The sequence below is a fragment of the Triturus cristatus genome, chromosome 11 (assembly GCF_964204655.1).
Source record: "Triturus cristatus chromosome 11, aTriCri1.1, whole genome shotgun sequence".
NCBI lineage: Eukaryota > Metazoa > Chordata > Amphibia > Caudata > Salamandridae > Triturus > Triturus cristatus.
The window spans coordinates 82,991,357-83,015,655 of record NC_140594.1 but is presented as its reverse complement, the minus strand read 5'-3'; the positions used below and the strand labels follow the sequence as shown (position 1 = coordinate 83,015,655).

The 24,299-nt window shown below is 43.4% G+C and overlaps 1 protein-coding gene across 12 annotated transcripts in view; it reads right to left on the bottom strand.

Annotated features, from left to right (window-relative positions):
• Window positions 1-24,299, bottom strand: part of DGCR2 (DiGeorge syndrome critical region gene 2) — a 375,101-nt gene that overhangs the window by 68,548 nt on the left and 282,254 nt on the right. For 7 of the 12 annotated variants that reach the window (XM_085634829.1, XM_085634831.1, XM_085634834.1 and 4 more), the window contains one exon: window positions 18,373-18,471. The exons of the other annotated variants lie outside the window; for them this stretch is intronic. In XM_085634829.1, the coding sequence (XP_085490955.1) occupies window positions 18,373-18,471 (99 nt within the window). The remainder of the gene's footprint in view (window positions 1-18,372; window positions 18,472-24,299) is intronic. 12 annotated transcript variants of the gene reach the window in all.

Sequence of the window (24,299 nt, the reverse complement as noted above, 5' to 3'; positions counted from 1 at the left end):
CATTCTTAAGAATTCAGTCAGCTGCTGTTTTCACATCCAACACCACTGATCCAATCCTCAAACATGATAAAATCGCCTGATCAACCGTTGGGGAGTCCCAGATGAAAGAGCTGGGCGTAGATCACAGCATCAGTTCTGGCTTTAGACCACCAGGTGAAACTGAAGAATGGGAAAAAAATCTAATACTGTCTGGGAAGACAGTGATACCCTGAAACAAACCCCAGGATGCTTGTTTCCAGTCCAGGGAGGGCCTGGCCTGGCAATGCGGGCTGGACATTTCCCAGGAGGACCAGAGTCAAGGCTGATATACATATGGCTGGGTCCAAACAGGGGTGGCATGGTGAGCTAAAGAACAATTCAACCCAGATCTCTCGACTGGGGGAGAGTGTGTGAACAGTTTTAGCACTTTGTCCATCATCTTGTTGTGTTTGATAATTATAAAACTGTTGCCTTCTCCAAACAGTACAAAGTTAAAGGGAAGTAAGCCAGACTATTACTACAAGTAAGGATCGACCTGTTCAAACTTACAACTACGAAACTCAAAAGCAAAAACAAATATCTTGAAAACAGGCCACATCACTGCAAGTTCACAGTTATCGGCATTCCAGAAGGCATTGGGGGTTCAAATACACTCATGATGCTTAATGACTTGATCAATGAAACTGTTTTAGCACATGAAGTTAAAGGAGGACATTACAATATCTAGGGCTCATCTAGTTCAGCCAAAACCCATTAGTGTTCAATTCCGTACGGTCCTGCAATGATTTTCTGATCATTTATTAAAAGAAAAATACCTGAGGCAGCTAGAAGTATGCACAACTTCAAAGTCAAGGCTTCACATTTAGCAACTACCCAGATATGGCTTTTGAAACAGCACAATGTAATCAGCATATGTGGAGCATAAACTCAGATTAATGTGCTGGAGGGACAGTCCCAGATTGTAAAACAGCCAAATATGAACACTTTAATGGATAGGAGTATTTACTTTGGCTCATGAAGTTGATTAGGTACAGGAATGTACATCTTTATAGATATGTCTTCAAAAAGAAATATAATCCTATGACTGGGGCTAGACAATTATACCCGCTCTGTGCATATAAAATGCATATCAAAGCATTCTTGAAAGGGTTATGGTCAACCATTTTCTAGCCCACAGGGAGGGAATATCTAACGGGGGTGCTGGAGGAGGGTTTCATAAAGGAGGTGGCAATGGGCAGGCAGAAAGAAACTGGACAGGGGACTAAAAGGAGAAAACCTGGGAAGGTAGAAATGAATAAGATTAAGAGTAAAAGACCAGACTGCTGGAAAGTTGTATTTCACTATTTTATATGTGAATGCCACTGCCTTTCCTGTTCTATGTTTACCAACCGCAATAAAAAGAGTTATAAAAATAAAAGATTAAGGACAAACAGTTCTCTAGGAAGGTATTACCTGTCACAGAACAGGTGCAATTATTGATTAATTTCAACATTTGTTAATCTTCGCTAGATCAATCATACATAAGTGTTTATCAGTATTTAAATTCAGTAAACCTCCGATAAGTAAGCCCAGCAGATTCTCAGGTTTTAGAAATGCCAGTAACATGAAATTAGGTTATCATGGCTGTAGGAGAGTAAGATCTGCTTCACATGGGGACCCCCACTTTTTGCTGGTGTTTCACTGTTTTTCGACCTTAGTCTGGCTGTGGCCCTGCTAATCAGGACCCCAGCCTAGCCGATTCCTCTCTAAAATGGTTTCCATGTACATTAGGTACATCTCTAATTGGATTCTGGAGTGCCTTATAAGTCCCTAGTATATGGTATACTATGTACCTAGGGCATAGGTACCTCAGAGGCCTACCAGGGGCTGAAGCATGTATTATGCCACCCCTGGGAAGCACTCCAAAATGACACCACAGGTCTGCTACTGCAGCCTGGGTAAGGTGGTGCATGCACCCCTTACTGTGGTATAGGCTACCTATATCACTACCATTGCGCACACATATAAAACCTATAAGTCACTCCTATGGCAGGCCTTAACAATCCTGAAGGCAGAGTGCTTGGTTTCTATGTGAGAGGGTGCCCCTGCATGAGCAGAGCCCCTCTGCAGCTTATGGAGTACCTCCTCTGATGCTGTTTGTGGTGCAGCCTGATCATATACTCTCAAGTGCATTATAACCTCGCGGTAAATGCTAACTTTGGACTGGCTGCAAGGAAAACACTTTGGAATACTAACCCCCCGCCCTCCTCCCCCGCCAGTTCTGGTGGCGGGGGTAGCATTCCACCCTTCTAGAGGGAGAGACATGTTCACACTGGTCTACCCGGTAAAGACTTTCTAAAGCCCTGGCATCACAAAATGGATGCCACTGCCACAGACACGGGTCTGGCCTCCTGCTGCTGACCGAAACTCCGGCGGGGAGGCCTGGACAGAAGGTTTCCTGTTCCCAGGGAGGTGTAACCACCTCCCCAGACAGGCACATGTGTATTGGGGCTGGGTGGGAGCACTCTCTGGTGCTTTGAAGTCCTGCACTGGGGGCACACTTGGTGTCCCTGTGCATAGTCCAGTTCAAACCGGTTGCAGGGGCTACCTGCCCCTGCTCTGGTGCGAAACTGGACAAAGGAAACCGGTGTAACCACCCCTCTTTCCAAACCCTCCCATAGGTGGGTCCACAGAGTATGCCCAACCCCCAAACTTAGTATAAGTATAGGAACCCAGTCCTTGAGACTTTAGATTACCCTGGATGAAACTCTGCAACATATATCCTGGACCTTCGACTTTCTATTTCGACTAGAAGACTGAAGAAATCTCCCTTGGGGTCAAGGAGTGACTCCCCTGCTTGGCAGGCACCAAAGAAGCAACTGTCCGGTCTGCAATTCTGAAGCTCCCGCCGGACGCCGAAGTCTTTGCATCACCAGAGGTGGATTTCCAGACTTCCCCGAGGCTACCCTGAGTCCACAGCAAAGCCGAGGCTCGTGGCTATCGTGGAATCTTGTCCCCTGGACACCGTGATCTTTTGCCGGTCCATCATCTTTCTGGTCTTCCTCGAAGTTGTGCTTTGGGCTCCGAGAAGCCCCAGCCTTGGGCATCTACAGCACCAAAGATCTCTGGCCTCCACTCCACAAGTGACCCGTGGGCCAGTTTCCAGTGCGACTGCTCGAGGGTCCTTCGCGATCGCTAGCCCGTTGGCTAGTGGGTCCCCACGAAGGCAACTCCTCTTCTGATTGGGCTTTCCTGGTTGCTCCAGATGTGCCCTGACTTACCCTCGCTGTGTGAGTCCCCCAGACCTTGCTGGTCTGCACAGACTTCTTTCTTCTATTTCCCCTTGACTTGCCAAGGCTTATTGAGTCCATCATGGTCGCCGACACCGCAGCACTCGACAGACTTCGTGGGACATGCCGAATGCAGCTCCTAGTCGGCTGAAAAGTCAAGACACCAGTCAACTCACCTGAAGCACCCGACATCTGTGGGCATTGGACTATCGTGCCCCTGGTCACTGGTAAGTGACCCAGACTGTCCCCTCTGCTTTCAGGTTCCTTCCATCCTCGATCGAGGCTTGGATCTCTTCGGACACTTCTCTTCTCGGCAGCAACACTTCTTTGCCAGCTTCCATTGAAAACAGCGACGAGACCCGACACCAAAAGACACCTATGCACCCGGCTTTCCTGGGTGAGGTAACTAGAGTACTCCGGTGCGCCCGTGGGTGTTGGCCCTATACACTTCTAAGTCCAAAAGGGTTCGCTTGTAGTCATCCTCTAAGTGTCCTGAAACTCTTAATTTCCAACCACGACTTTCCCCATAGAAGTTAACAGCGATTCGCGGCTGGGTTCTCACACTGCACGCGTCCCCCGTGGGTCCCCTGTGTCACTACTTTGGGTGGTTCCTTGTGGTCCAAGGACTTCTACAGGCTCTAGTCCTTGTGTCTAGTTCAGTCGTGGTTCTTATACCACTTTATTGGTATATGGTTTGGTACGCCCCTAGGGCCCAAACGTGTATTTGTGCTTTTACTATTGAATACTGACTTGTAACTTAAGTACTTCGAACTCAAGCCTCATAAAGAGACTAGAGGGGTGTGTTTTGTCTTAAATACATATATTTTAAATATACCTGGTGTGGTTGTCCTTTCATTTGGTCATTCAAGAGATTATAGACTGGTAAAACAAGCTGCTTTACATTCCTTCAAGACTTAGCCTGAAGGCTGCTCTCCATAGCTACCACTAGGATAGCTTTCAATAAAGGTTGTCTTTAACCTATCACACCATAAGGGGTGATTTGGACTGATAGAGGGTGCCCACTATAACCAGTGGACAGCATATATCAGGCCAACTTCTCACAATGGCAATACAAACACTGTCAAACAGAAAAGCTGCAGGTGAAGCCAATACTAAATGAATATGTTATGGCTTTCTTACATCAATATGTAATGGAAGTATTTAGTGTAACAGATAGACAGTCTATAACAGTCAGGTTGCTGTTACCTGGGAATATGCATGGATAGACGTCTTTTAAAAAAAACAACAGAAGAATCCCAAAGAAGAGTGGAACATACTGGCTCATCATTAATTTATGAGGATGCAATACCATATTTTAAAGTCATAGCTAGTCAAGACTCTGGTGTAATGAAGGGCTGGAGATCTGACGAGCATCATGTTTTTATACCAGGGTTAGATACCACATCCCATAATAAGGCCATCATAATATCGGATACTGACAACAATGTTAGAACAGGCTGGTTTGATACTATTCAACCCTGAAAGTGCATTTGATCTTGTCTCCTGGAGATATTGGTTTGTGTTATTAGCCAAGATATGTTTTGTCCCAAATTTTATATTACTGGTGAAAAAGTATATTATAATCCCACTACTAGAATTACAATCATGGACAAAGTGTTCACCGGTATTAAAATCTAAAGAGAGCATGGTAGAGATGCCTGTTAACTTTGTTTGCTCTAAATTTAGAACCACAAATATTAAAATGGAAGGCAGATTCCAATATATGATTGGTTCTGCTTAATGTGCATCAGGTAAAAATTGCATCATATGCAGATGAAATAGCTATCTCTCTTATTATATGTTGAAGCAGTCATACCAGCTACTGAAGCTACAGCTGCACAATTTGGCACCATCTCATGATATGCACTTATTACCATGAAAACAGAGCTACATACCAATTAATTGACCTATTATACGGAGTAAAATATTTCCATAGTGGTCAGGATCTATATCTCCTCCAAAATTCATGAGATATATAAATTAAACGTGTGCATCACTGACATAGGCTTCCAATTTCATTAATTGGTAGATAAGTTACAGTGAATGTTTTTCCCAACCTTCTAAATCTATTTAGTTCCAATCTTATTTATTTTTTGCATACATATTTCAAACGACTGAAATCTGCGATAGAAGCATTCATTTGGGGGTAAAAGAAAATGTACTTCAAGCCATTAAATTAATCAAAATCCCAAAATCTAGGGGGAGCTTGTAATTGCAAGATTTTCAATGTTATTTCTGTACAGGTAAGAGGATATCAACATTGATAAATACTGGGAAAGATGATCAATCAATATATACTAATTATGTTTGGGGCTGAATGCCACTGGATGACTGATTAGAGAATCTGACCCAAATAACTAAAAAAGGAAAATGCTACTTACCCAGTATGCATCTGTTCTTGGCATATAGAGCTGTAGAGCCATATGCTTTAGCATAGATCGCCATTTGGTGTTGGGTCCGGATGTTTGCACTTTGTTTTTGCAAGGTAGGTGACTCCTCCTTTCGGTGATAGTGCGCATGGGCCTCGACTCCATCCCCAGATTGTTTTGCCGTAAGGGTGATGGAGTTAGAGTGGAAAGAGATATCCATGTATAGAGTATCTAAGTAAGATAATACTGCAACAGATAATGGTACCCGGGGAGGCGGGTGAGTGCATGTGGCTCAACAGCTCTATATGCCAAGAACAGATGTATACTGGGTAAGTACCATTTTCTGTTCGAGGCATATGTGCTGTAGATCATATGCTTGTGCATAGACTGAACAGCAGTTACTCCCAAGCGGTGGCTAACCTGTATCTGTTGCAGTGGTCTGAAATAGTGTTCTTTAAACAGCCTGGTCCACACTAGCTTGTTGTCTCGCTAACACATCTCCACAGTAGTGTTTTGTGAATGTGTGTGGTGTAGACCATGTTGCAGCTTTGCAAATATCTAAGGGTATGTTCCCTAAGAATGCCATGGAAGCCCCTAGTTTGCATGTAGTGTGCGCTCTAGGGGGAATTGTTAATGTGCGTTTAGCTTTAATGTAGCATATTTGTATGCACTTAACTATCCACTGTGCAATACCTGCTTTTGATATAGGATTGCCTTTATGCGATGGTGAAAAAGCAACAAAGAGTTGTGTGTAATAAAGTAATGCTCTCAACATCTAATGTGTGAAGCACACGTTCTGCCACGGAGTCTGGTTGGGAAAAAAATACTGGTAACTCAACAGACTGGTTGAGATGAAAGGCAGAAACTACTTTGGGTAAAACTTTGGGATTAGTCCCAAGAACCACTTTTTTTTGGTGAATTTGTAAAAATGGTTCTTGTTTGGTTAGTGCCTGGAACTCACCAACTCTCCTAAGAGATGTGATGGCTATGAGGAAGGCTACCTTCCACAACAGAAATTGCATTTCAGATTTGTGCAACGGATCAAATGGTGGGCCCATGAGTCTTGTAAAGACTATATTAAGATTCCACGAAGGTGGAAGTCTAGGAGGAGTGATTCTCTTGAGTCCTTCCATAAAGACTTTGATAGCGGGTACACCAAACAAGGACAAGTGTCTATTTTGTAGGTAAGCCGCTATTGCAGCAAGATGCAGTCTTATTGATGTATATGTTAAGTTAGCCCGCTGTAGGTGTAACAGATAGCAAATGATGATTTGAATTGAAGCATCAAGCGGATTGATTGGATTGTTATTACAATAAATTATAAATAGTTTCCATTTTGCTGCATAGCATGCTCTTGTGGTAGGGCCTCTAGCCTCTTTAATGACGTTCATGCAGTCTGGCGAGAGATTAAGGTAGCCGAACTATGATTTCAGATGCCAGATCACAAGGTTGAGTTGACTGGGATCTGGATGCCTAATCTCTCCATGGTTCTGAGTGAGAAGCTTGGGGAGAGGTGTAGTTTTCGATGAGGAACTACTGATCGCTCCAACAGGGTTGTGAACCAGGGTTGTCGAGCCCATGTGGGAGCAACAAGGATCATTGTGAGGGATGGTTGAGATTCCGAACCAGTAATGGAATTAGCGGGAGAGGTGGAAAAGTGTAAGCAAATATCCCTGACCAATTAATACATAGCGCATTGCCTTCGGACAATGGGTGTGGATACCTGGACACGAAGTTTGGGCATTTTGCGTTGAGGTGTGTGGCAAACAGATCTATGTCTGGGTAGCCCCACATTTGAAAAAGAGGGAGAAGAACTTGAGGGTGTAGTTTCCATTTGTGGATCTGTTGTCTTTGACGACTGAGCAGATCTGCACTTTGATTGTTTACTCCTGGGAGATGTTCTGCAGGGAGATCTATTTTTTGAGGTATGGCCCATCTTCATATGCTTTGAGCTAGGTGTGAAAGCTGTAGAGTGTGTCCCCCCCTGTTTTTGTATGTAGTACATTGCTGTCATGTCTGTACGAACTAGGACAGTTTTGCCTGCTAGATGTATTTGAAAAGATTTCAATGCAAGAAAAATTGCTAGCGGCTCCAGATGGTTTATGTGGAATTGTTTTTGTTGTAGAGTCCACATGCCCTGAATGGTATGTTTTCGAAGATGAGCTCCCCAACCAGTGAAGGATACGTCTGCTGTGAGCACTACACTATCTGTGGAACCGGGTCGATGAATGGCAGCCCTTTGGGAAGGTTTTGTGTATTCCACCACTGCAGAAAGCGAGAAGTGTGGCCGTCCACCAACCCCAGATCAGTTAACTGACCTTGAGCCTAGTTCCACTGACGTGCTAAGCATTCCTGTAGGGGACGCATTTCGAGTCTTGCGTAAGGAAAAATTAGAATGCAAGACGCCATCATTCCGATCAACTACATAAACACTCGGCCTGGTAGTGAGTGATGCGGTTGAAACTGTGATATTAGGGTTTGCATGTTGCGTATTCTGACTGGGTTGGGGTATGCTAGAGCTTTGCAAGTGTCTATTGTGGCTCCTAGGTACGCTTGAGTGTTGGAGGGTTGAAGATGAGACTTGGTGAGGTTGACAGAGAATCCCAAGTCGAGAAGCAGTTGAACTGTTTTGTGAGTGTGGTGTATGCAGCTGTGTTGCGACTTGCCCTTTATTATCCAGTGGTCTAAGTAAGGGAAGACGTGAATGTGTTGTCTTCTTAAATGAGCTGAAACTACTGCTAGACACTTGGTGAAGACTCTTGGTGCTGTAGTTACCCCGAATGGTAGGACTTTGAATTGGTAATGTTGTCCGTCCACCACGAACCTGAGATATTTCCTGTGAGCTGGGTTAATGGGAAAATGGAAGTAGGCGTCCTTTAAATCTAGAGTGGAAAGAAACTAGCCTTGCTGAAGCAATGGAAGCACCTGTTGAAGGGTGATCATGTGGAAGTGGTCCGATTGAATGTAGAGGTTTAGTTGTCTGAGGTCCAGTATGGGCTTGAGGGATCCGTCTTTTTTTGGAATCAAAAAGTATAGGTAGTACACTACCATTCCTTGATGACGTAATGGGACTGGTTCTATTGCATGTTTGTCTAACAGAGAGAGGGCCTTAACAGGGTGAGATGTTCTGGTGACATTACACGCTGTCTCGGAAGGATTGTTGGTGGAGGACTGGTAAGTTCCAGGCAATAACCATGTTGAATAATTTCTATTACCCACTTGTCTGAGGCGATTGACTCCCAGACAGGTAGGAACTGTGAGACGTCCTCCGACAGGAGTGGAATGATCGGGGGTAGTGGAGGGAAGTCACTGTTTATTGGCAGGAGAAGTGCGGGTGGAGTTACCTCTGCCTCTTTCTTGGTTATTTCCTCTGTAACCTCCTCGAAAATAGCCTCTGAAGGAGTTAGATTGGTTGTTCCCTTTGTAAGAGGAGAAGGGATTTTCTGACAGTGTTTTTGATCTACCTCTGTAAAAGCAGCGCCAAAAGGAACCCCTGCTAGAAGGTAATTGTAGGGCTTCCGTGGATTTTGCAGTTTCTGTGTCTTTCTTCATTTATTCTAATGAAGTATCTAATGTTGGCCCGAAAAGATGCTCTTTATCAAAAGGCTGATTAAGTATGGAGGATTGTACCTCCTGCTTGAATCCAGAGATTCGAAGCCAAGGGTGTCTCCGCACCAGTATGCTTTTGTTGATAGCACAAGAAGCTGTGTCCGCTGCATCTAAGGCGCATTATATGGAACTGTTGGTGATGAGCTTCCTTTCCTGAATGAGGTAGTTGGCTTTAGTTTTAAACTCCTCTGGCAAATGTTGCATGAGTTTTTCCAACTCATCATAGTGGGCCCTGTCACAGCGTGCTAGCAGAGCCTGAGCATTGGCAATACGCCAATAATTAGTGGCCTGTGAAGCTACTCTTTTGCCAGAGGCATCAATAAGTTTAGACTCCTTATCAGGAGGAGGGGCGTCGCCTGTAGTTTGAGAGTTAGCTCTCTTGCGGGTGTTAGATACAACAAGTGGTATGTCCGGATCTTGTGGGGTATGATGATAATCATCCCCATTCCCAAAATCATCATCCTGTGAATCAGGTGACATTGGAGGTGGTGAATTTGATAGTTTAATGTGAAAATTTGGTATAGGAGGAGGAGAGGGAGGTATGTAAGGGGGAAAGGGTTAGTACCCATATCTCTTATCCTTCCGCGGTATAGGCGCATCCCCTGAGAGGGCTAACTTCCTTTTTTAGGAAGAGTAGCCAGAAGGTGTCTAATTTCCGGATCAATACTAAGTCTTTTTTGTTTTGGATCCAGAGGTGTCTTCGGATGGAAGTTCCTTGGAAGGAGTGGATTTTCGGCATCGAAGATTTGCGCTCAGTGTCTTTGGGTGAGGAGTGTTTGGAATCCGAATGCTAAGCTTTAGCCAGTTTAGGCTGCGGAGTCTTCGGAGTCTTCGGAGTGGCATGTTTTGGCTCCGAACCTTTCGGCGCGGAGGCTCCGAGCTTTTAGGTGTGGAGCGTTTCGGCTCCGAGGCTTTAGGCTTGAACGATTTCGGTTCCGAGTCTCTTGTTTTGGATGGTTTCGGCTCCGAGGTTTTCGGTGTCGAAGGGGTCTTTGGTGCCGACAGCGTGGGAAGTGGCACATGTTTCTCCTTATGTTTCGGTGCCGAAGGTATTGGTTCGGCTCCAGAATGGGGCCGACTCGAGCCCGAGCCGGAAGGCTTGTGTTTGTTTCATAGCCGGGCTGGAGGTCGGGGCACCCAAAACTTGTTTTCAGTGTCGACCAGAGCCCGAGGGCGAGGGTGATACCGGAGCCTTATCTTTTGTTCGAGTGGACACATGGGGATGTGTACTCACGGTACACTGACCCAGAGTGGCGTTCAGGTCTTCCTCCATGTCGGAGTCGGCTTCGGACAAAGAGACCAGTTCTTCTTCTTCGGCTTCTGTAGCAGGACGGTGGTGTTCTAGGTCTTTGCCAAAGATGTCCGGTATGGAGCCGCTGCCGCGCTGCATCTCGTGGCATCTAGCCCGACGACCACGGATGGTCTTCTTCGATCGGAATGATCGACACGCTTTGCAGGATTTTTCTGTGTGTTCCGGGGATAAGCACAGGTTACAGACCTCATGCAAGTTGGTGCATGGAAACTTAGCATGACACCCGGGACATAGCTAGAACAGAGTCCGTTCAATCGACTGCTGGCGTGGTCGGCACAGGTAGGCCCGACGGCCCGCCTCGAAGTTCCTGATCGAAGGTTTTTACAGTGTACACGTTACGCGTGGAATGGGAAACTGATCGAAAGACAATACTGTCTAGGTTAGAGAATTGCGCGTCGAAGGGGTTCGAAAATGATACCGGAGCGCAGCAATACACATCTGAACCCAATGGCAGAAATAATCTGGGGATGGAGTCGATGCCCATGCGCACTATCACCGAAAGGAGCAGTCACCTACTTCGTGACTGCAAAGACTTCTTCGAACAAAAACAAAGTGCAAACATCCGGACCAAACACCAGGTGGCGATCTATGCTAAAGCATATGATCTACAGCTCATATGCCTCGAATGTTAAATTTAAGAATGTCAGATGCAGATCAAATCTGGCAACATCGACAAATGTGTTTTTGAATACTCGCTATTCATGGATATTTGAATAACGATGCTCAATCTTACTTACCCGGTATCTTTTATTTTAATATTTGTTGGAGTTGGGCTCAAAAACGGGTCACGCATTTGCAACTTTCAATTGCCCAGAGGTAGATTTTACAAATACTTGCAGAGAAGATTTCTTGACCAAAGCTACATACCTTCACAATGTCATACGGACATATTTAATTGAAATCCTCTGTAAGCTGGTTACTAATACAATTAACAATAGATATGCAGTATGCAACACAGTTGATGGATTACAATGAGACACTAGCCGCAAGCTTGAATGATGATGTTATCGCTGATGTTATTCTGTCTAGCTTTAAATTAGCCAATAAATACTTACATGTTGCTAATTTGCATTTACAAAGCCATTGATCATATGGTACATTATACTCCTAGTAAGTAGCACCAATGGAACCATCATATGAATGCACAATGTCCTAGATGTAAAGTTCAAAATGCAGTTGATGTGCATATGTTTGTCACAAGTTGCAAATTAAGTGATTTTTGAGAGGCTGTAACCTGCAAATTGTCCAATCTGCTGGCTTCAAAAATATCAGTTAGTATTTTATTTTGCTTGGTAGCAGTGTACAAGATGGGACTATACCACTTGAACATATAGGAATGTTTAACGGCAACAACTGTTGCTAGACTTGCAATTGGCAATTATTGGCAAGATACTATCTTCGTGAATTCATATTGGTGGCAAATTATGTGTTCTACATTTGGGTTTGGGTTTGCCATGTACAGATTCAAAGGCAGAGCAGTATAGAGATTGTTTTGCTGAAATACTCAAGCCTGTATTAAGACAGACTTGGTTTTATATAATGAGTACCTTGAGATGCATTTATATTTGTTCGCTTTTCCTTGTTTCTTTACTAACTTCTAAAAAATTAAAAATAAAAAAAAAAAAAAAGTGAATTTCTACTTATCTGAAAAAGTAAAACATTCATTTCAAATGTATTATCGAGAGGTATATGTAGAGCGCACATTCACCAAAGCATCAAGGCGCTGAACAACTGACAGATGTTTCAAAGCATCCCTGTAGGCCCGGACAACATTTCCAAAATTGTAAATAACTAGGTTTAGATCAGAGTGGGCGACAGAGAGAATTCTAGCTCTCTGCAACGGCTACTGAAAATGATCCACCTCCAAACCTACCAGTACGCGTTCTGGGAACATTAAGCAGGAAAGAATAGTAAGAGCGATGCAGACTGCTAGGTGTATACGAAATTAATTTAGAACCTTAAAAGTCAGGCGTGTTTGCATGTAGTACCTTCATGACAATGACCATGGACTTAAACATCCTGCTTTTCATTGGGAGCCAATGTAAAGACCAGTTCTGTGAGCTTTTCTTGATGTATGCGTAATAAGCAGTGCAGCTGTGCTTGGACAAGTTGGTGCAAAAAAAAAAATGTACGGAGAAGCAAGATAACTAACATTGCCATCATCTAATCTCAATTAAATTAACACAATCACTGTCACAGAATGGATTTCTAGTTTTAAGTTAAAGCACATTACAAGTGATAAAACATTACAGAAACTGCACTGCCAAAACTGCATACACTAACTTTAAGAGTTAGTGTATGAGCTGTTAAGAGTACACCAGTACTAGTTTTTTTTTTGACTGACCTAAAAAGAGTAAACACAGGTAACTAATAATTTTACCACTTTTGAAAACACTGTTAAAAAAAAAAAATGGAATTCACAAACAGAAAAGGAGAACAAGAAAACCTATATAGATTTAGGGTCTATAAAAGGAAGTTGAAATTTCTGTATTTTTAACTGGCAGAAACCGGTTTTATTTGCTGACAAATTGGCGCTATTTGGACGCCAAGATTACAGACTAAGCTTGACGGTCTTTAATAACTGCTGATTGCCGCAGGCCAAGAGCAGCAAAAGGGGCAGCTGAAGTCAGCGGTGTACTAGAAAATAATGGGGCCCCCTGCAGACTGCGATGGGGGCCCCAAGTCTCCCATGATATACATTGACCTTTGACTGAACCCCAACCCGTTCAAGGGTTGGGGAAGCCCCCATGCATTAGGGGCCTGTGTTAAGAACCTGGCTGGAGTAGGAACTATCAGCAACTCTGGACTTAACTTGATAATTTATTAGACTTCCACAACTGAATGTTAGAAAGAGCTGCTAAGCCTGCTGAATGCTCATCAAGGGAAATCAAACCCAGGTAAATTATTCTGAAGATCAGCTAGTTGTCAGCATAAATTTAACACGGAACTCCTAAAGCTCGAAGTAATTTGGCTAAAGGACGCATGTAGATGTTAAATAAGAGGTGACAAAACAAAGCCTTGAAGGACACTACAGCGAAGACATCTAGCTTTCAAGCGATAAGGAGTTACTATGATTTGCTTCTTTTCCGATAGAAAAGATGTAATTTCTTACCAGGAAGATTCTAGACATAACTATCGAAGAACAACCTGAATCTAAAATGATCATCCATGTCAAAGAATAAATCTAACAGCACCCAAACAAGACAAGCTCTACAAAGATGCCAAATGATAACAGTAGAAATAAGAATGAGAAAATCTTTCAAAAAGGGGTGATAAAAAACCCCTACAGCATTCATAAATCCTCTCACAAGCCGGAGAAAAGAACAGACTGAGGCACGTGCCAATACAGCGCATGTCGGGATAGGTACGGTGCTGGCTCCTTAAAGAAAAAGAACCTTAAATTTGCTTGCTATCTGTCATAAGGAGCACATGGCTTATCTTTTTATACTTTTCCTAGTCTGAGCTCCTAAAAACTTACAGAACTATTCAAATGTGCAGTTGATTACAGAATGTTGAAATTGTTCAAAATCAATCTCGATGTAATGTCAGTTAAATGTTACTTTTGTTGAAATGTAGAGCTCCGTCACACAGATAGGTTCAGGTATGCTCTATAAAACTGACCATTTTCTTATGCTTTTAGGAGTTTTCCTGGGCAGCAACATTCGGGTTTATGTTACAGTGTTGCTCTATGAAATATTTTTCACTTAATTGGGCTTCAAACACCTTTACAAATCTGGAAAAGTTTGATTTTAGTTATATCAGAAACTCTAAATGATCGCTAGGTGATATGATCGCTAGGTGATGACATTTACTAGAGATGAACACAGGTTTCTGCTGGGGGTGGAGTACCGTGCACGTTTTTGGAGGTATCGTGCTCCCCTCTACCCCCTCCCCCACAGACCTCGTTGACAGTACAGAAGAATTTTAACCTGATCAACACAGCCACTGGGAGCTCATCTAGCACTTCCAAAGCAGGTTTAATATCTTTTTTTTCCTTTTTTTTTTTTTTAGATTTACACATTATCTTGTCACTTTATGTTGGACTCTTTACAGCCTACCACTTAAATGCTACAGTAACCTGGAATGTCTATGTTGCTGTAGTCCAGTCATGCCATCACCTGGACTCTTAACTACACTCGGGTGATTGATACGGACAAGAGGATTTTTCCGAGGAGGGAGAGTTGCAGACTGATTTCCTCTGTGGAAGAAACATCACTGAATCAGTTATTACTCTTAGGTTCCATACTTCGTGTGGTGTACCAAGACAGAAAGGCCAATCAGATGGGAATGTCGTGGGTGCTGTTCCAGCTAGCAGAAAGACCTGTTTTTGTCCCACTAAGGTAAAGGAAAAATACTCATCTAGTGGAAAATGTAACCCTAACAGTTAGTGATGCTATTCTGATTCAGTCGTTTGTTTTCCGGGTGGAAATAAATGTGTGCCGTCAGCACATATTTGTAGGTTTACCTGATACAGCTCATGGATCTATGAAAGAGGGCACGCATATTTAAGAGCAGGTATGACAAATAGGATTTCTGCAGTACCTTTTCATGTCTCAATTCTGACATGACTGTCGACCCAATGCAGACCAGCTGGCTTTGGTGTGAGAGAAAGGATTGAATCCAGTCTAATGTAGAGCACTCAACTCCAACCCAACATGCAAGTCTTCTCAGCAAAATATTGTCTATAATGTGGTATGCTGCTGAAAGGTCAAGATGTGCAAGGGCTGCTACTCTGTGGTCATCCAAGGAGAACAGAAGTCTTTCCTAATGATGGCTAGGGTACTTATGGTGGCCCTACCTGACCTGAATTAAGATTGGTGGTCGTGATAAAGGTGGTTTAGTTCTAGGGGCTTTAGGAGAGGTTTGTGTCCTCTTGTTCCACTATCTTACTGGGGTAGTGTTAGTTTGACAGCGGTCAATGGTTGTACAGATTCTTTGGATAGGTTGCTGGCTTTTTCAAGAGATGAAATATTGGCATGTTTAAGAGCATTTGGGTAAGATTCCTAGGAAAAATGAGGCATTTGCATGGAAGCTACAGATTGCCACTCTTTTTAACTGTTTAATAACTATAGTATACACACCTTTGTCAATGAATGCATCCTTTGCAAATAGATTAACAAATCTAAGGCAATTGCCTTGCTCGGCAGGGTATGGGCAGTAGCACTGAGTACGGGTGCCTAGAATTCACTGGCCATAACATGGCTGTGCTCAGCAAGATCCAAGAGAACTAGCTTACATTGAGTTTACTGGGCTCAGCCAAAGCTTCTGGGATCTAGAGGAAGGAGTTAGTGAAGTGCTGGTTAAAGGCAAGGTCCTTTATTCAGAACTCATGAGGCAGAACTCCAGACTGAGCACAGTAACCTCTTGGGTTAAGGGGAGTTAAATCATTTCAGTACTGTTATTGCGTGGGTCACTGGTAATGTCACAGAGTTCAATTATTTCGAAGCAATGAGAAATATTATCAACAAGAAATAGAGCAGAGGGCAATAAATGGATTGAGAAAAGTTACAAACAACAATGATGTTATTACAGTGTACATAAGCTGTTGTCTTAAGACGAACAGCAGCAAGTAAAAAAATACCTGTTAATGCTTTAGAGCACAAATATATCTAAAAAATTCAAGTTAAAGGGCTGCTTACTCTTTGCATAAGGAATATCCACACAAACATAATATTTACACTGTCTGGCCCCCTCCTTGGTAATGTTGAATTGTCATAGCCTTCAAGTTTCAAGAGATGGGATTTTAGTTTTGTTTTAAAATCCTGATCTGTTGGACTATCCCAGTTGTACAGTAGGAGTGCATTCCAGTGAGCAGGTCCAATAAGGTGGAAAGACCTGTGTTTAGATTGTGTACAGTGAGGTTTTAGTGCTGGCGGGAGGTGTAGATTTGCGGATCTTAGGTCACGATGGGGGATAGAGTATTAAAAAATAACGGGACTGCATTAAGGGTTCGTTTTTTTCTTGAGCGAAACTAGCTCGAACAAGACAAGGTCAGGTATTGTAAAGCACCAAAGTGGGAAGGTTTAACACTTTGTTGAGGGAATCAAAAGCATAAGGGAGGACCAACAGAGAGCTGTTACAAGAGTCGTTTATTTATCACCAGTGAGTTAAATCCATGCTTTTGCTGCAGCAAGCGAGAAAAAGACAGATTTGGCTTATGTTTTCTATTTGCAATCTTACTGCGATATCTTGCTGTTGTTGTGAAGAAATGTTCCAACCAGATGGAGGGGTGGAAGAGAACACCTAGGTTTCTGGTTGACATGGCAAAAGTGAGCGGTTTAGTGTTGAACCAGGCTGAGCTAGAGGCGAGTGCAATTCTGGAGGAGGATGGAGCGTACAGGACCTCAGTTTGGCTGCCTTCGGAAGCAAAAGCCCATCCAGGGGTCAAAGTCAGATAAGTAGTTGGATAACCCAAGAGTGCTGAAGGGGTGACATGAGTGTGTGCCATCTGCATAAAGTTGGAAAGGACACCCCATCAAGGAGATAATTGAGAGTAAAGTAGGAAATCTAACAAAGGGCACAGACTGTTAGCAAGTTTGAAGGGGATCCAACCGATTGTTAATCCACCGGGAAAAACTGTCTAAGTAGGAGGGAAAGCAGTTGAGCACAGAGCCTGTGATGCCAAGGGTCTTTAGAGTGTCAACTTAGGAAGCATGTTCAAGAGTGGCAGATTCATCCAGGAGTATGACTCCAGCTGTGGTTGTGCTGTGGTGATACGTTAGCTAGTGTCTGAAGGCTCTCTGTAGAGTGAGGGGGACAGAAGCCCACTTGGAAGGGTTTGGGCAGACTTTTAGTAGTGAGAAATAGCAAAGCATTTGACGGAGTTTCGGTATTTTGTTTAGAGCAGTAATCTAGTGATAGATGGGGTCTTCTGTACATTTTTCTAGTAAGATTAGAACCAGTGTATTTCTAAAGAATTATGGATATATACCAGATGGAAGACATTTCTTGTACAGGGATGTCAAACAGAGTAGTACTTTGGAGGTAAGGATAAGAGGTTTTATAGTATGAGGACTGAATAGGTGCATGAAAGGTAGATCAATCCGATTAATCAGAACGAGCTCAACAGAGGGTGTAGGGGCAAAGCAGACAGTGACAACTATGTCACCAATGTCATTTAGGATGTCATCTGTGTCATCATATGGGAGCTGTTGAGCAGTGCATTTCAAAATAATGGTTGCAGGGTGCAGCATGTCTCGCTAATCAAAGGTTTTCATGTATTACGATTGTAAGTATAGTATACCATAAATTGAATTCATGATCATTTCTATGCTTTACGACATCTGTTCTAAAATGTGAATTAAAAAGAAAAAAACATACCTTCCCTTAAACGCTTTATTTTTTTTTTTACAGAATATAGATTGCAAGTTCAAAAAGGCAAAATGGAATGGACTAAGGAAAATCTAACATGAGAACAATGGTGAAGTGTCCAGCATTCGGATGATGGAAAAAAAGAGAAAGTAAAACCACGAGGGGAAGTTGGTCCTTTTTAAATGGATTTACCATATTTGCATAACTGCAAGGGAAACACTTCTGTTCTAAGTCTATATGATAAGGTAAAAAAAAAAAAGGTTTTTAATATATCCTTTCCTCAATAGACAAGACATTTTAATTACTTCCATGGTGCCTTATTGAGAGTCTGAAGATTGAAAAATGTAAGTAATTAATACTACCGGGAATAAAAAGACAAGACCACACAAATGCTCCTAGGTCATTGCATCGACCTCCCTATTGGCGGTGAACGAAAAGTGAGCAGACATTTTTCTTTTCAATAATCAAATATTCAGTGTCTTATTTGGGTGAATGCACAATAATTAAATTAGCACACAAATACCTTGACCCAAATACGAGTGTCGTGTCCGCGCTGCTGGTCCCAAACCAAATCCAGAGACAGCTTGCCAGCGTGATAACGTCATTGCATCAGTGTTCACACCTGTGGATCCACCAATTGTGAAGAAACTTAAACGTTGCTTAAGTAAAAATTATGTCTGGATTGAGTTATTTAGCATTATAAGATCCAAAAAAATAAATCTAAGCCAAACTACAAAGAACCAGTTTGTTAGAAAACTATTTACAAAAGCCACTCATTTAGTTATTGGCATCAGGCTTAATGGAACGAAATTTGCACTTTGGGTCCAAGTGGGTAAACTATAAGAGAGAACGAATAAGCTGTGAAAAAAGAAAAACTATTAAACTATTATGAATTAGCGGTATACAGTATTTAAATGGGATGTGTGCAAGTATGGAAAAGCACTGTGTCAGCAGCTTAGTAGTCAAGGTTCTAATGAGAATCACCTTTTCATTAGTTGTATAGTTGGCTTTTAAAGATGTGCTCTTGAAGAGCTGAACCAAGAAAGCAGATAAAGTGAAAGAAGAAAATTGGAAAGATCAAGAAAGAAACAGCCCTGTCGCAAAGACAGCTGTTACCCATTAGTTTGACACCCGTGAGGAGACTCCCATCAGTAACTTACAACTAGACACACTCAGAACAAACATTTAACTAGTTCCCACTGGACACTATTACTCTGAAAGGACAAAGCTGGCAATAAGAAAAAGCATAACAAAGTGTTGATACCCCAAAGTTCATGCCATCATGTTAATATCAACATTTAAGGCTTTAGAATAGTCGCTTAAATGGAAAGGGTTTAAAGATAAACAAACACACAGACAGGAACTGGGGTTATTAGGATTAACACAGCTAGCAAACCTAGCTGTGGGAAGGTTGTAGATAAAGGTAGAGCGACATATGGTGATGAACAAAAGGGGTTTTACGTGTAGAAGCTAATGAAACAAGTTCATTACCTTCGAAAACAATTTTTGGTGTTTACGCGATTTGCATATCCCTCACCTTTAGAATATCCCCAGGGGCCAGACTAGATCTGGAGATTATTCTTCGCTGTATTCCTGCACGCTGGTATGTGACGTTCTGCAGCTCAGCGGTGACTCCACACCACGCTAGATGTGACAGAGCAGAGCTGCATTTGAGCGCCACCCATGCACCCCGGGGTCAGTTTCATTCAGCTTTCAGTGCTGCCGCATACACAGCGATTACAAATTTGTATGAGAGCATGTGTCAATCTCCAACTGGGATAGTTTTAGATGGAAAAACACCATTCCACACAACGGGTAGGTAGGAGGGAGATGAGGAATCTGTGGTTAAAGTATCCACCAGAAAGTGAGTCACTGAAGGTGCGCGACTTGTTCTTCTAATGAATATTTCACCTTTATAACAGATACCACAGCAGTACCTCCCAAAGGTGGAGGGTTCTGGAGAATGGACTCAAACCGAAAAGTCATGTCAAGTCGCCAGATCCTATTATCAAGGCAGTAGTGTTTCGTGAACATATGTACCGATGCCCACTTCGCAGGCAGGTATCTAAAATAGGCACCTCTTACACTAATGCCATTGCATATGCCTAGGCTGTAATATAATGGGCCTTCAGACCTTCTGGGGGATGTTTTCTGGCTAGTGGGTAGCAGATCTCAATAGAGAGGACCATCCACCTTGATAGGTTCCTCTTTTGCAGTGCCTTACCTTTCCTTACACCTAAAAACAATACAACAAGCTTACATACCTAATGGTCCTTCGTACGCTCGATGTAATCAAGCTCCTTGAATGAAGGTAGTGGAGTCTCTGCTCCTTCTAAGGGTAGGCAGGGCAAAGAAGGCTAGCAGCGTGATTGATTGCTCAAAGTGGAAGGACATAACATTGGAAAGGAAGACTGCACGCATCCTAAGCACATCAAGCGATTTGGGGTTAAACGTGGTGAAACGTGGTGAAAACTTTTATGAAACACACCAAAACAAGTGATCTAAACAAGGATGGTTGATCCAGTATACAGAGAAAGGCCGAGAGTGACAAAAGATAATCCTTCATAGTACTTATTACCTTACTAAGCTAAAAAGAGAATAAATAAAGACCGAGAGTGCCCTCCAAAGTGGTCAATATGTCGAGCACCACTACAGCAGTCTTAAATAACCAATTCGGACACCAGCTCAAATGCACTCCAGTGCCACTGTTCAGTCTCCACACTTTTCTTTTTTTGGTAGAGTTTTATATAGCGCGAACTAGACCAGAGACATCTGGTATCGGAGCGCTTTACATGAGCACCAGTTTCATTACATGAAGACACATTCATTTTTGTTAGGCACAGGGAGATTAAGTCATTTGCCCAGAATCACAGGATGTTGAGCGTAGTTGCCGAGGGGTGAATAGAATGCTGGACCTAGCCCTGTTTTGAGATAGAAAGTCCCCCCCAAAGTGGTAGTCTGATGGCAAGCCACATGCTCAGGAGCAGTGGGTACCTCACCTCCTGGCCCTGTGCAGGGAGATTATGATGATTTGGGTCTAGTTCATTCTGATCTTCAGAACTTGAGGCAGCTGTGCAAACTCACACAGCAATCCTTTATTCCATTCCAAACTGAGAGGATCTGCAAGTGAATACCTTGTAGGAAACTCTAACATGCAAAACTGTTGACACTGTGTGTGTTAGACAGTTGCAAATCGATCTAGCCAGGGCAAACCCACTGGTCGAAAATTCTCTGCATCGCCTTGGGATGGAGACTCATGATCCTCCAGACGACAATGCCGGAGTTTGTCCACCTAGGCATTCAGCGAACATCTATGGGTGAACAGGGTAGTCCCGCAACCTCCATAGAGAAAGCACCTTTTAGCACAGAATCAAAAAATGCATACAGCCCAGCTTGTTCCCGCAACTCATGTAAACAATATTACATGGGATTGTTGTCTGTAATTGCCTGCATCAGTCTCCCTTTGATAGATTAAGATTAAGGAAGGCTTTTTGGGCCCAAACTGATCACCTAACGGACCAAAAGATTGTTAGGGAGCTGGCTCTCAGCTGGAGCCCAGTGGCCTCTGTTCTCCACCTTTCCAAGATGTTCCACCAGGCCAGCAGTAGTGTAACTTACCATAGTGAACCCTGGGTGGGGAAGGAATAAAGATTTGCTGCAGGTCAAGCTGGTGTCTGCAAACTACCAATGAAAATCCTGAGTTGTACCCTTTGAGATCGGAATGGCCTATTAAGACCCAAGGATTCAAAGCAGGGCCCGCTTGCAACAACTGGTGTTCGGGACAAGGACTATACATGAGGCTAGGCGACCAAGACATCTCAGAGCCATCCTCTCCAAGACCCAACACTGATTTTGCAACATCAGGATCATATTAAAAATGTCCCAGCCTTGCTGAAGTGGAGGCAAGGCTTTGAATGTCACTGTGTTCAGTATTACCCCAATGAATGGAAGTGCTTGAGTAGGTCTCAGGTGGAACATTGGCTTGCTTTATCTGAACCCCAACAACATCAACAGATGTGGGTACTCATCCAGAGGTGATATACAAGGACTGTTGAGAAGCTGCCTTGAGCAGCCAGACACTGAAGTACGGAAACAAGTGTATCCTTGGCCTTCGAAGATGGGCAGCGATTACCACCCTCATTTTTGTGAACACCTGAGTAGCCAAGGAATGGTCAAAGGAGAGCCCGGCAAACTGAAAATGGTCTTGGCACACCTTGAACTATAGATAATGCCTGTGGGACTGCAGCGCTGGTACAGGGAAATACATATCCTGCTAGTCCAAGGACTGCATCCTGTCTCAGGGGGCTTAGATCTGTGAGGATCTGAGACACCCCTACCATTTGAATTTGGTCGTGCAGAAAGACATTCAGTAGACGTAGGTCCAAAACAGGCCTGTGTGCCCCGTCCTCCTTCGTAACAAGGAAGTAGTGCAAATCGCATCCTCTCTGAGTCAAGTACCTGTTTGATGCCACACTTTCAGTGTGAAAGACTTACATCAGGATTGCAGTTTGCTCTTCCAAAAGAAACCCGAGTGTGGGAGGGAATAGGGTGGGGATGAAATGACGAGATCGGCATAACCCTTTTGAACAGTATGTAAGACCCATTTGTCTGACCAGACCAATCTCCAGCCAGGGAGGAAATTTTGGATCCGGTCTCCTACTGGCCTGGTCTGAGTTGATACGTGTAAACTAAAGCAGTTTGGTAACTACTACAGCAGGGGAAAAGGAAATTGTAGACTGCAGTCCCTAATGTCTTGTACAACTCCGACCATTGCCTCAAAAGGAATGGGCTGGCACTGCCCTGTAAGCAAGTTCTCTAGAGTAATCCCTGAATTTTCTAAACTGGTGGTGAAATTGCGTTGCAGTCATTAACTCTAAAGATGTAGCAATGAGCGACTGTCTCAGAACCGTTTTAGCACAGTCATACTTTTCCCAGATCTTCAACCTATCAAAGGGCACATCTAATATGGATGCCTGCACATTGGAAGAAAACGAATAGTTTACCTGTCGGTGCAGTTTTGCAGCTTGAAGATCTTTCTGGATTCACTATGCTGTGCATTATTCCGAGGTCTGGTGGTTGGGTTCGGAATCCTAGTCTTTCTTCCTTTTTTTTTTGTAGCCCAGGTGGGCGTCGACGTCCCACCATTTGGTGTACCTCTCGTGACGTCGGCACGCTTCCTGCGGAAGCTCCCACCTTGGGGCACCATCTTCGGATTCTTATTTTTTTGTTGTTTTTTGTGTGAATCCTAGGCAATATTATTTTCTCCTTAATTATATCCTTTTACACACTTCTCTTAAGTCTCTGCTTGTTCTTTATTCTCTGTCTTTCCACCTTCTTCTTATGCCTCATCTTTCTGGCGAAGGTGGGTGGGTTCACTAGTGAATCCAGAAAGATCTTCAGGCTGCAAAACTACATCGACAGGTAAGAAACTATTAGTTTTGCAGCGTGAATCTTTCTGGATTCACTATGCTGTGCATAGACTTTGTAGCGGTTTGTCATCTTTGTGGCGGCTGGGTGGAAGATGAGCGTTGGTCGTTGAATATATGTTGAAGCACCTTCTGTCCTACTTGTGCTTCCTTGTTCATTTGTATATCCACGCAGTAGTGCTTAGTGAACGTGTGCACTGAAGCCCATGTTGCTGCTAGGCATATGTCTTATATGGGTGTGTTAACCAGAAAAGCAATTGTTGCTCCTTTCTTCCTTGTGGAGTGGGCCCGTGCCCCTTCCGATAGTTCTTGCCCTGCCTGTTTGTGGCAGAATTGTATTGTCAGTGCTTTTTGTTACTGGTCTACCCAGGAAGCTGGTTGCGAAGGACACAAAAAACTGCTTCGTTTTCCTGTGCTCCTTGGTTCTCTCGATGTAGTGCATCACCGCCCTTCTTGCGTCTAGAGTGTGCAGTGCCCTTTCTGTGCTTGTGGCTGGGTTCTGAAAGAAGCTCGGTATTTGTATTGTCTGGTTCATATGGAATGCAGACACCACCTTCGGCATGAAGTGTGGGTCCGTTCTCATTACGACCCTGTCCATGTGTATTTGGATGTAAGGTTCTTGCAGTGTTAGTGCTTGCAGCTCGCTTACTCTGCGCAGCAAGGTTATTGCCACCAGAAAGGCTGTCTTCATGGTCAGCATTTGTAGTGAGGCCTTGTGGATGGGCTCAAAGGGTGCCTTCATAAGTTCCGTCAGGACTATGTTGAGGTTCCATGCCGGCAGTGGCGGCATCCTCTTTGGTGGCGCTATCATTTTTGCCCCTTACAGAAATCTTACTACTCATGATGTAAAGAAACTTTCCCCCCGTCTCACCTCGTGTGTAAGCTACAATCGCTGCTAGGTGTACCCTTAGCGAGGATGAACATAGTTTAGCCTTCAGTAGGTGTGTGAGGTATCTCAGCACCGTTGATTCCTTTGTCAACTTGTTCTGCAGTTTCTTTTTGCTGCACCATTGTGTGAACCTCT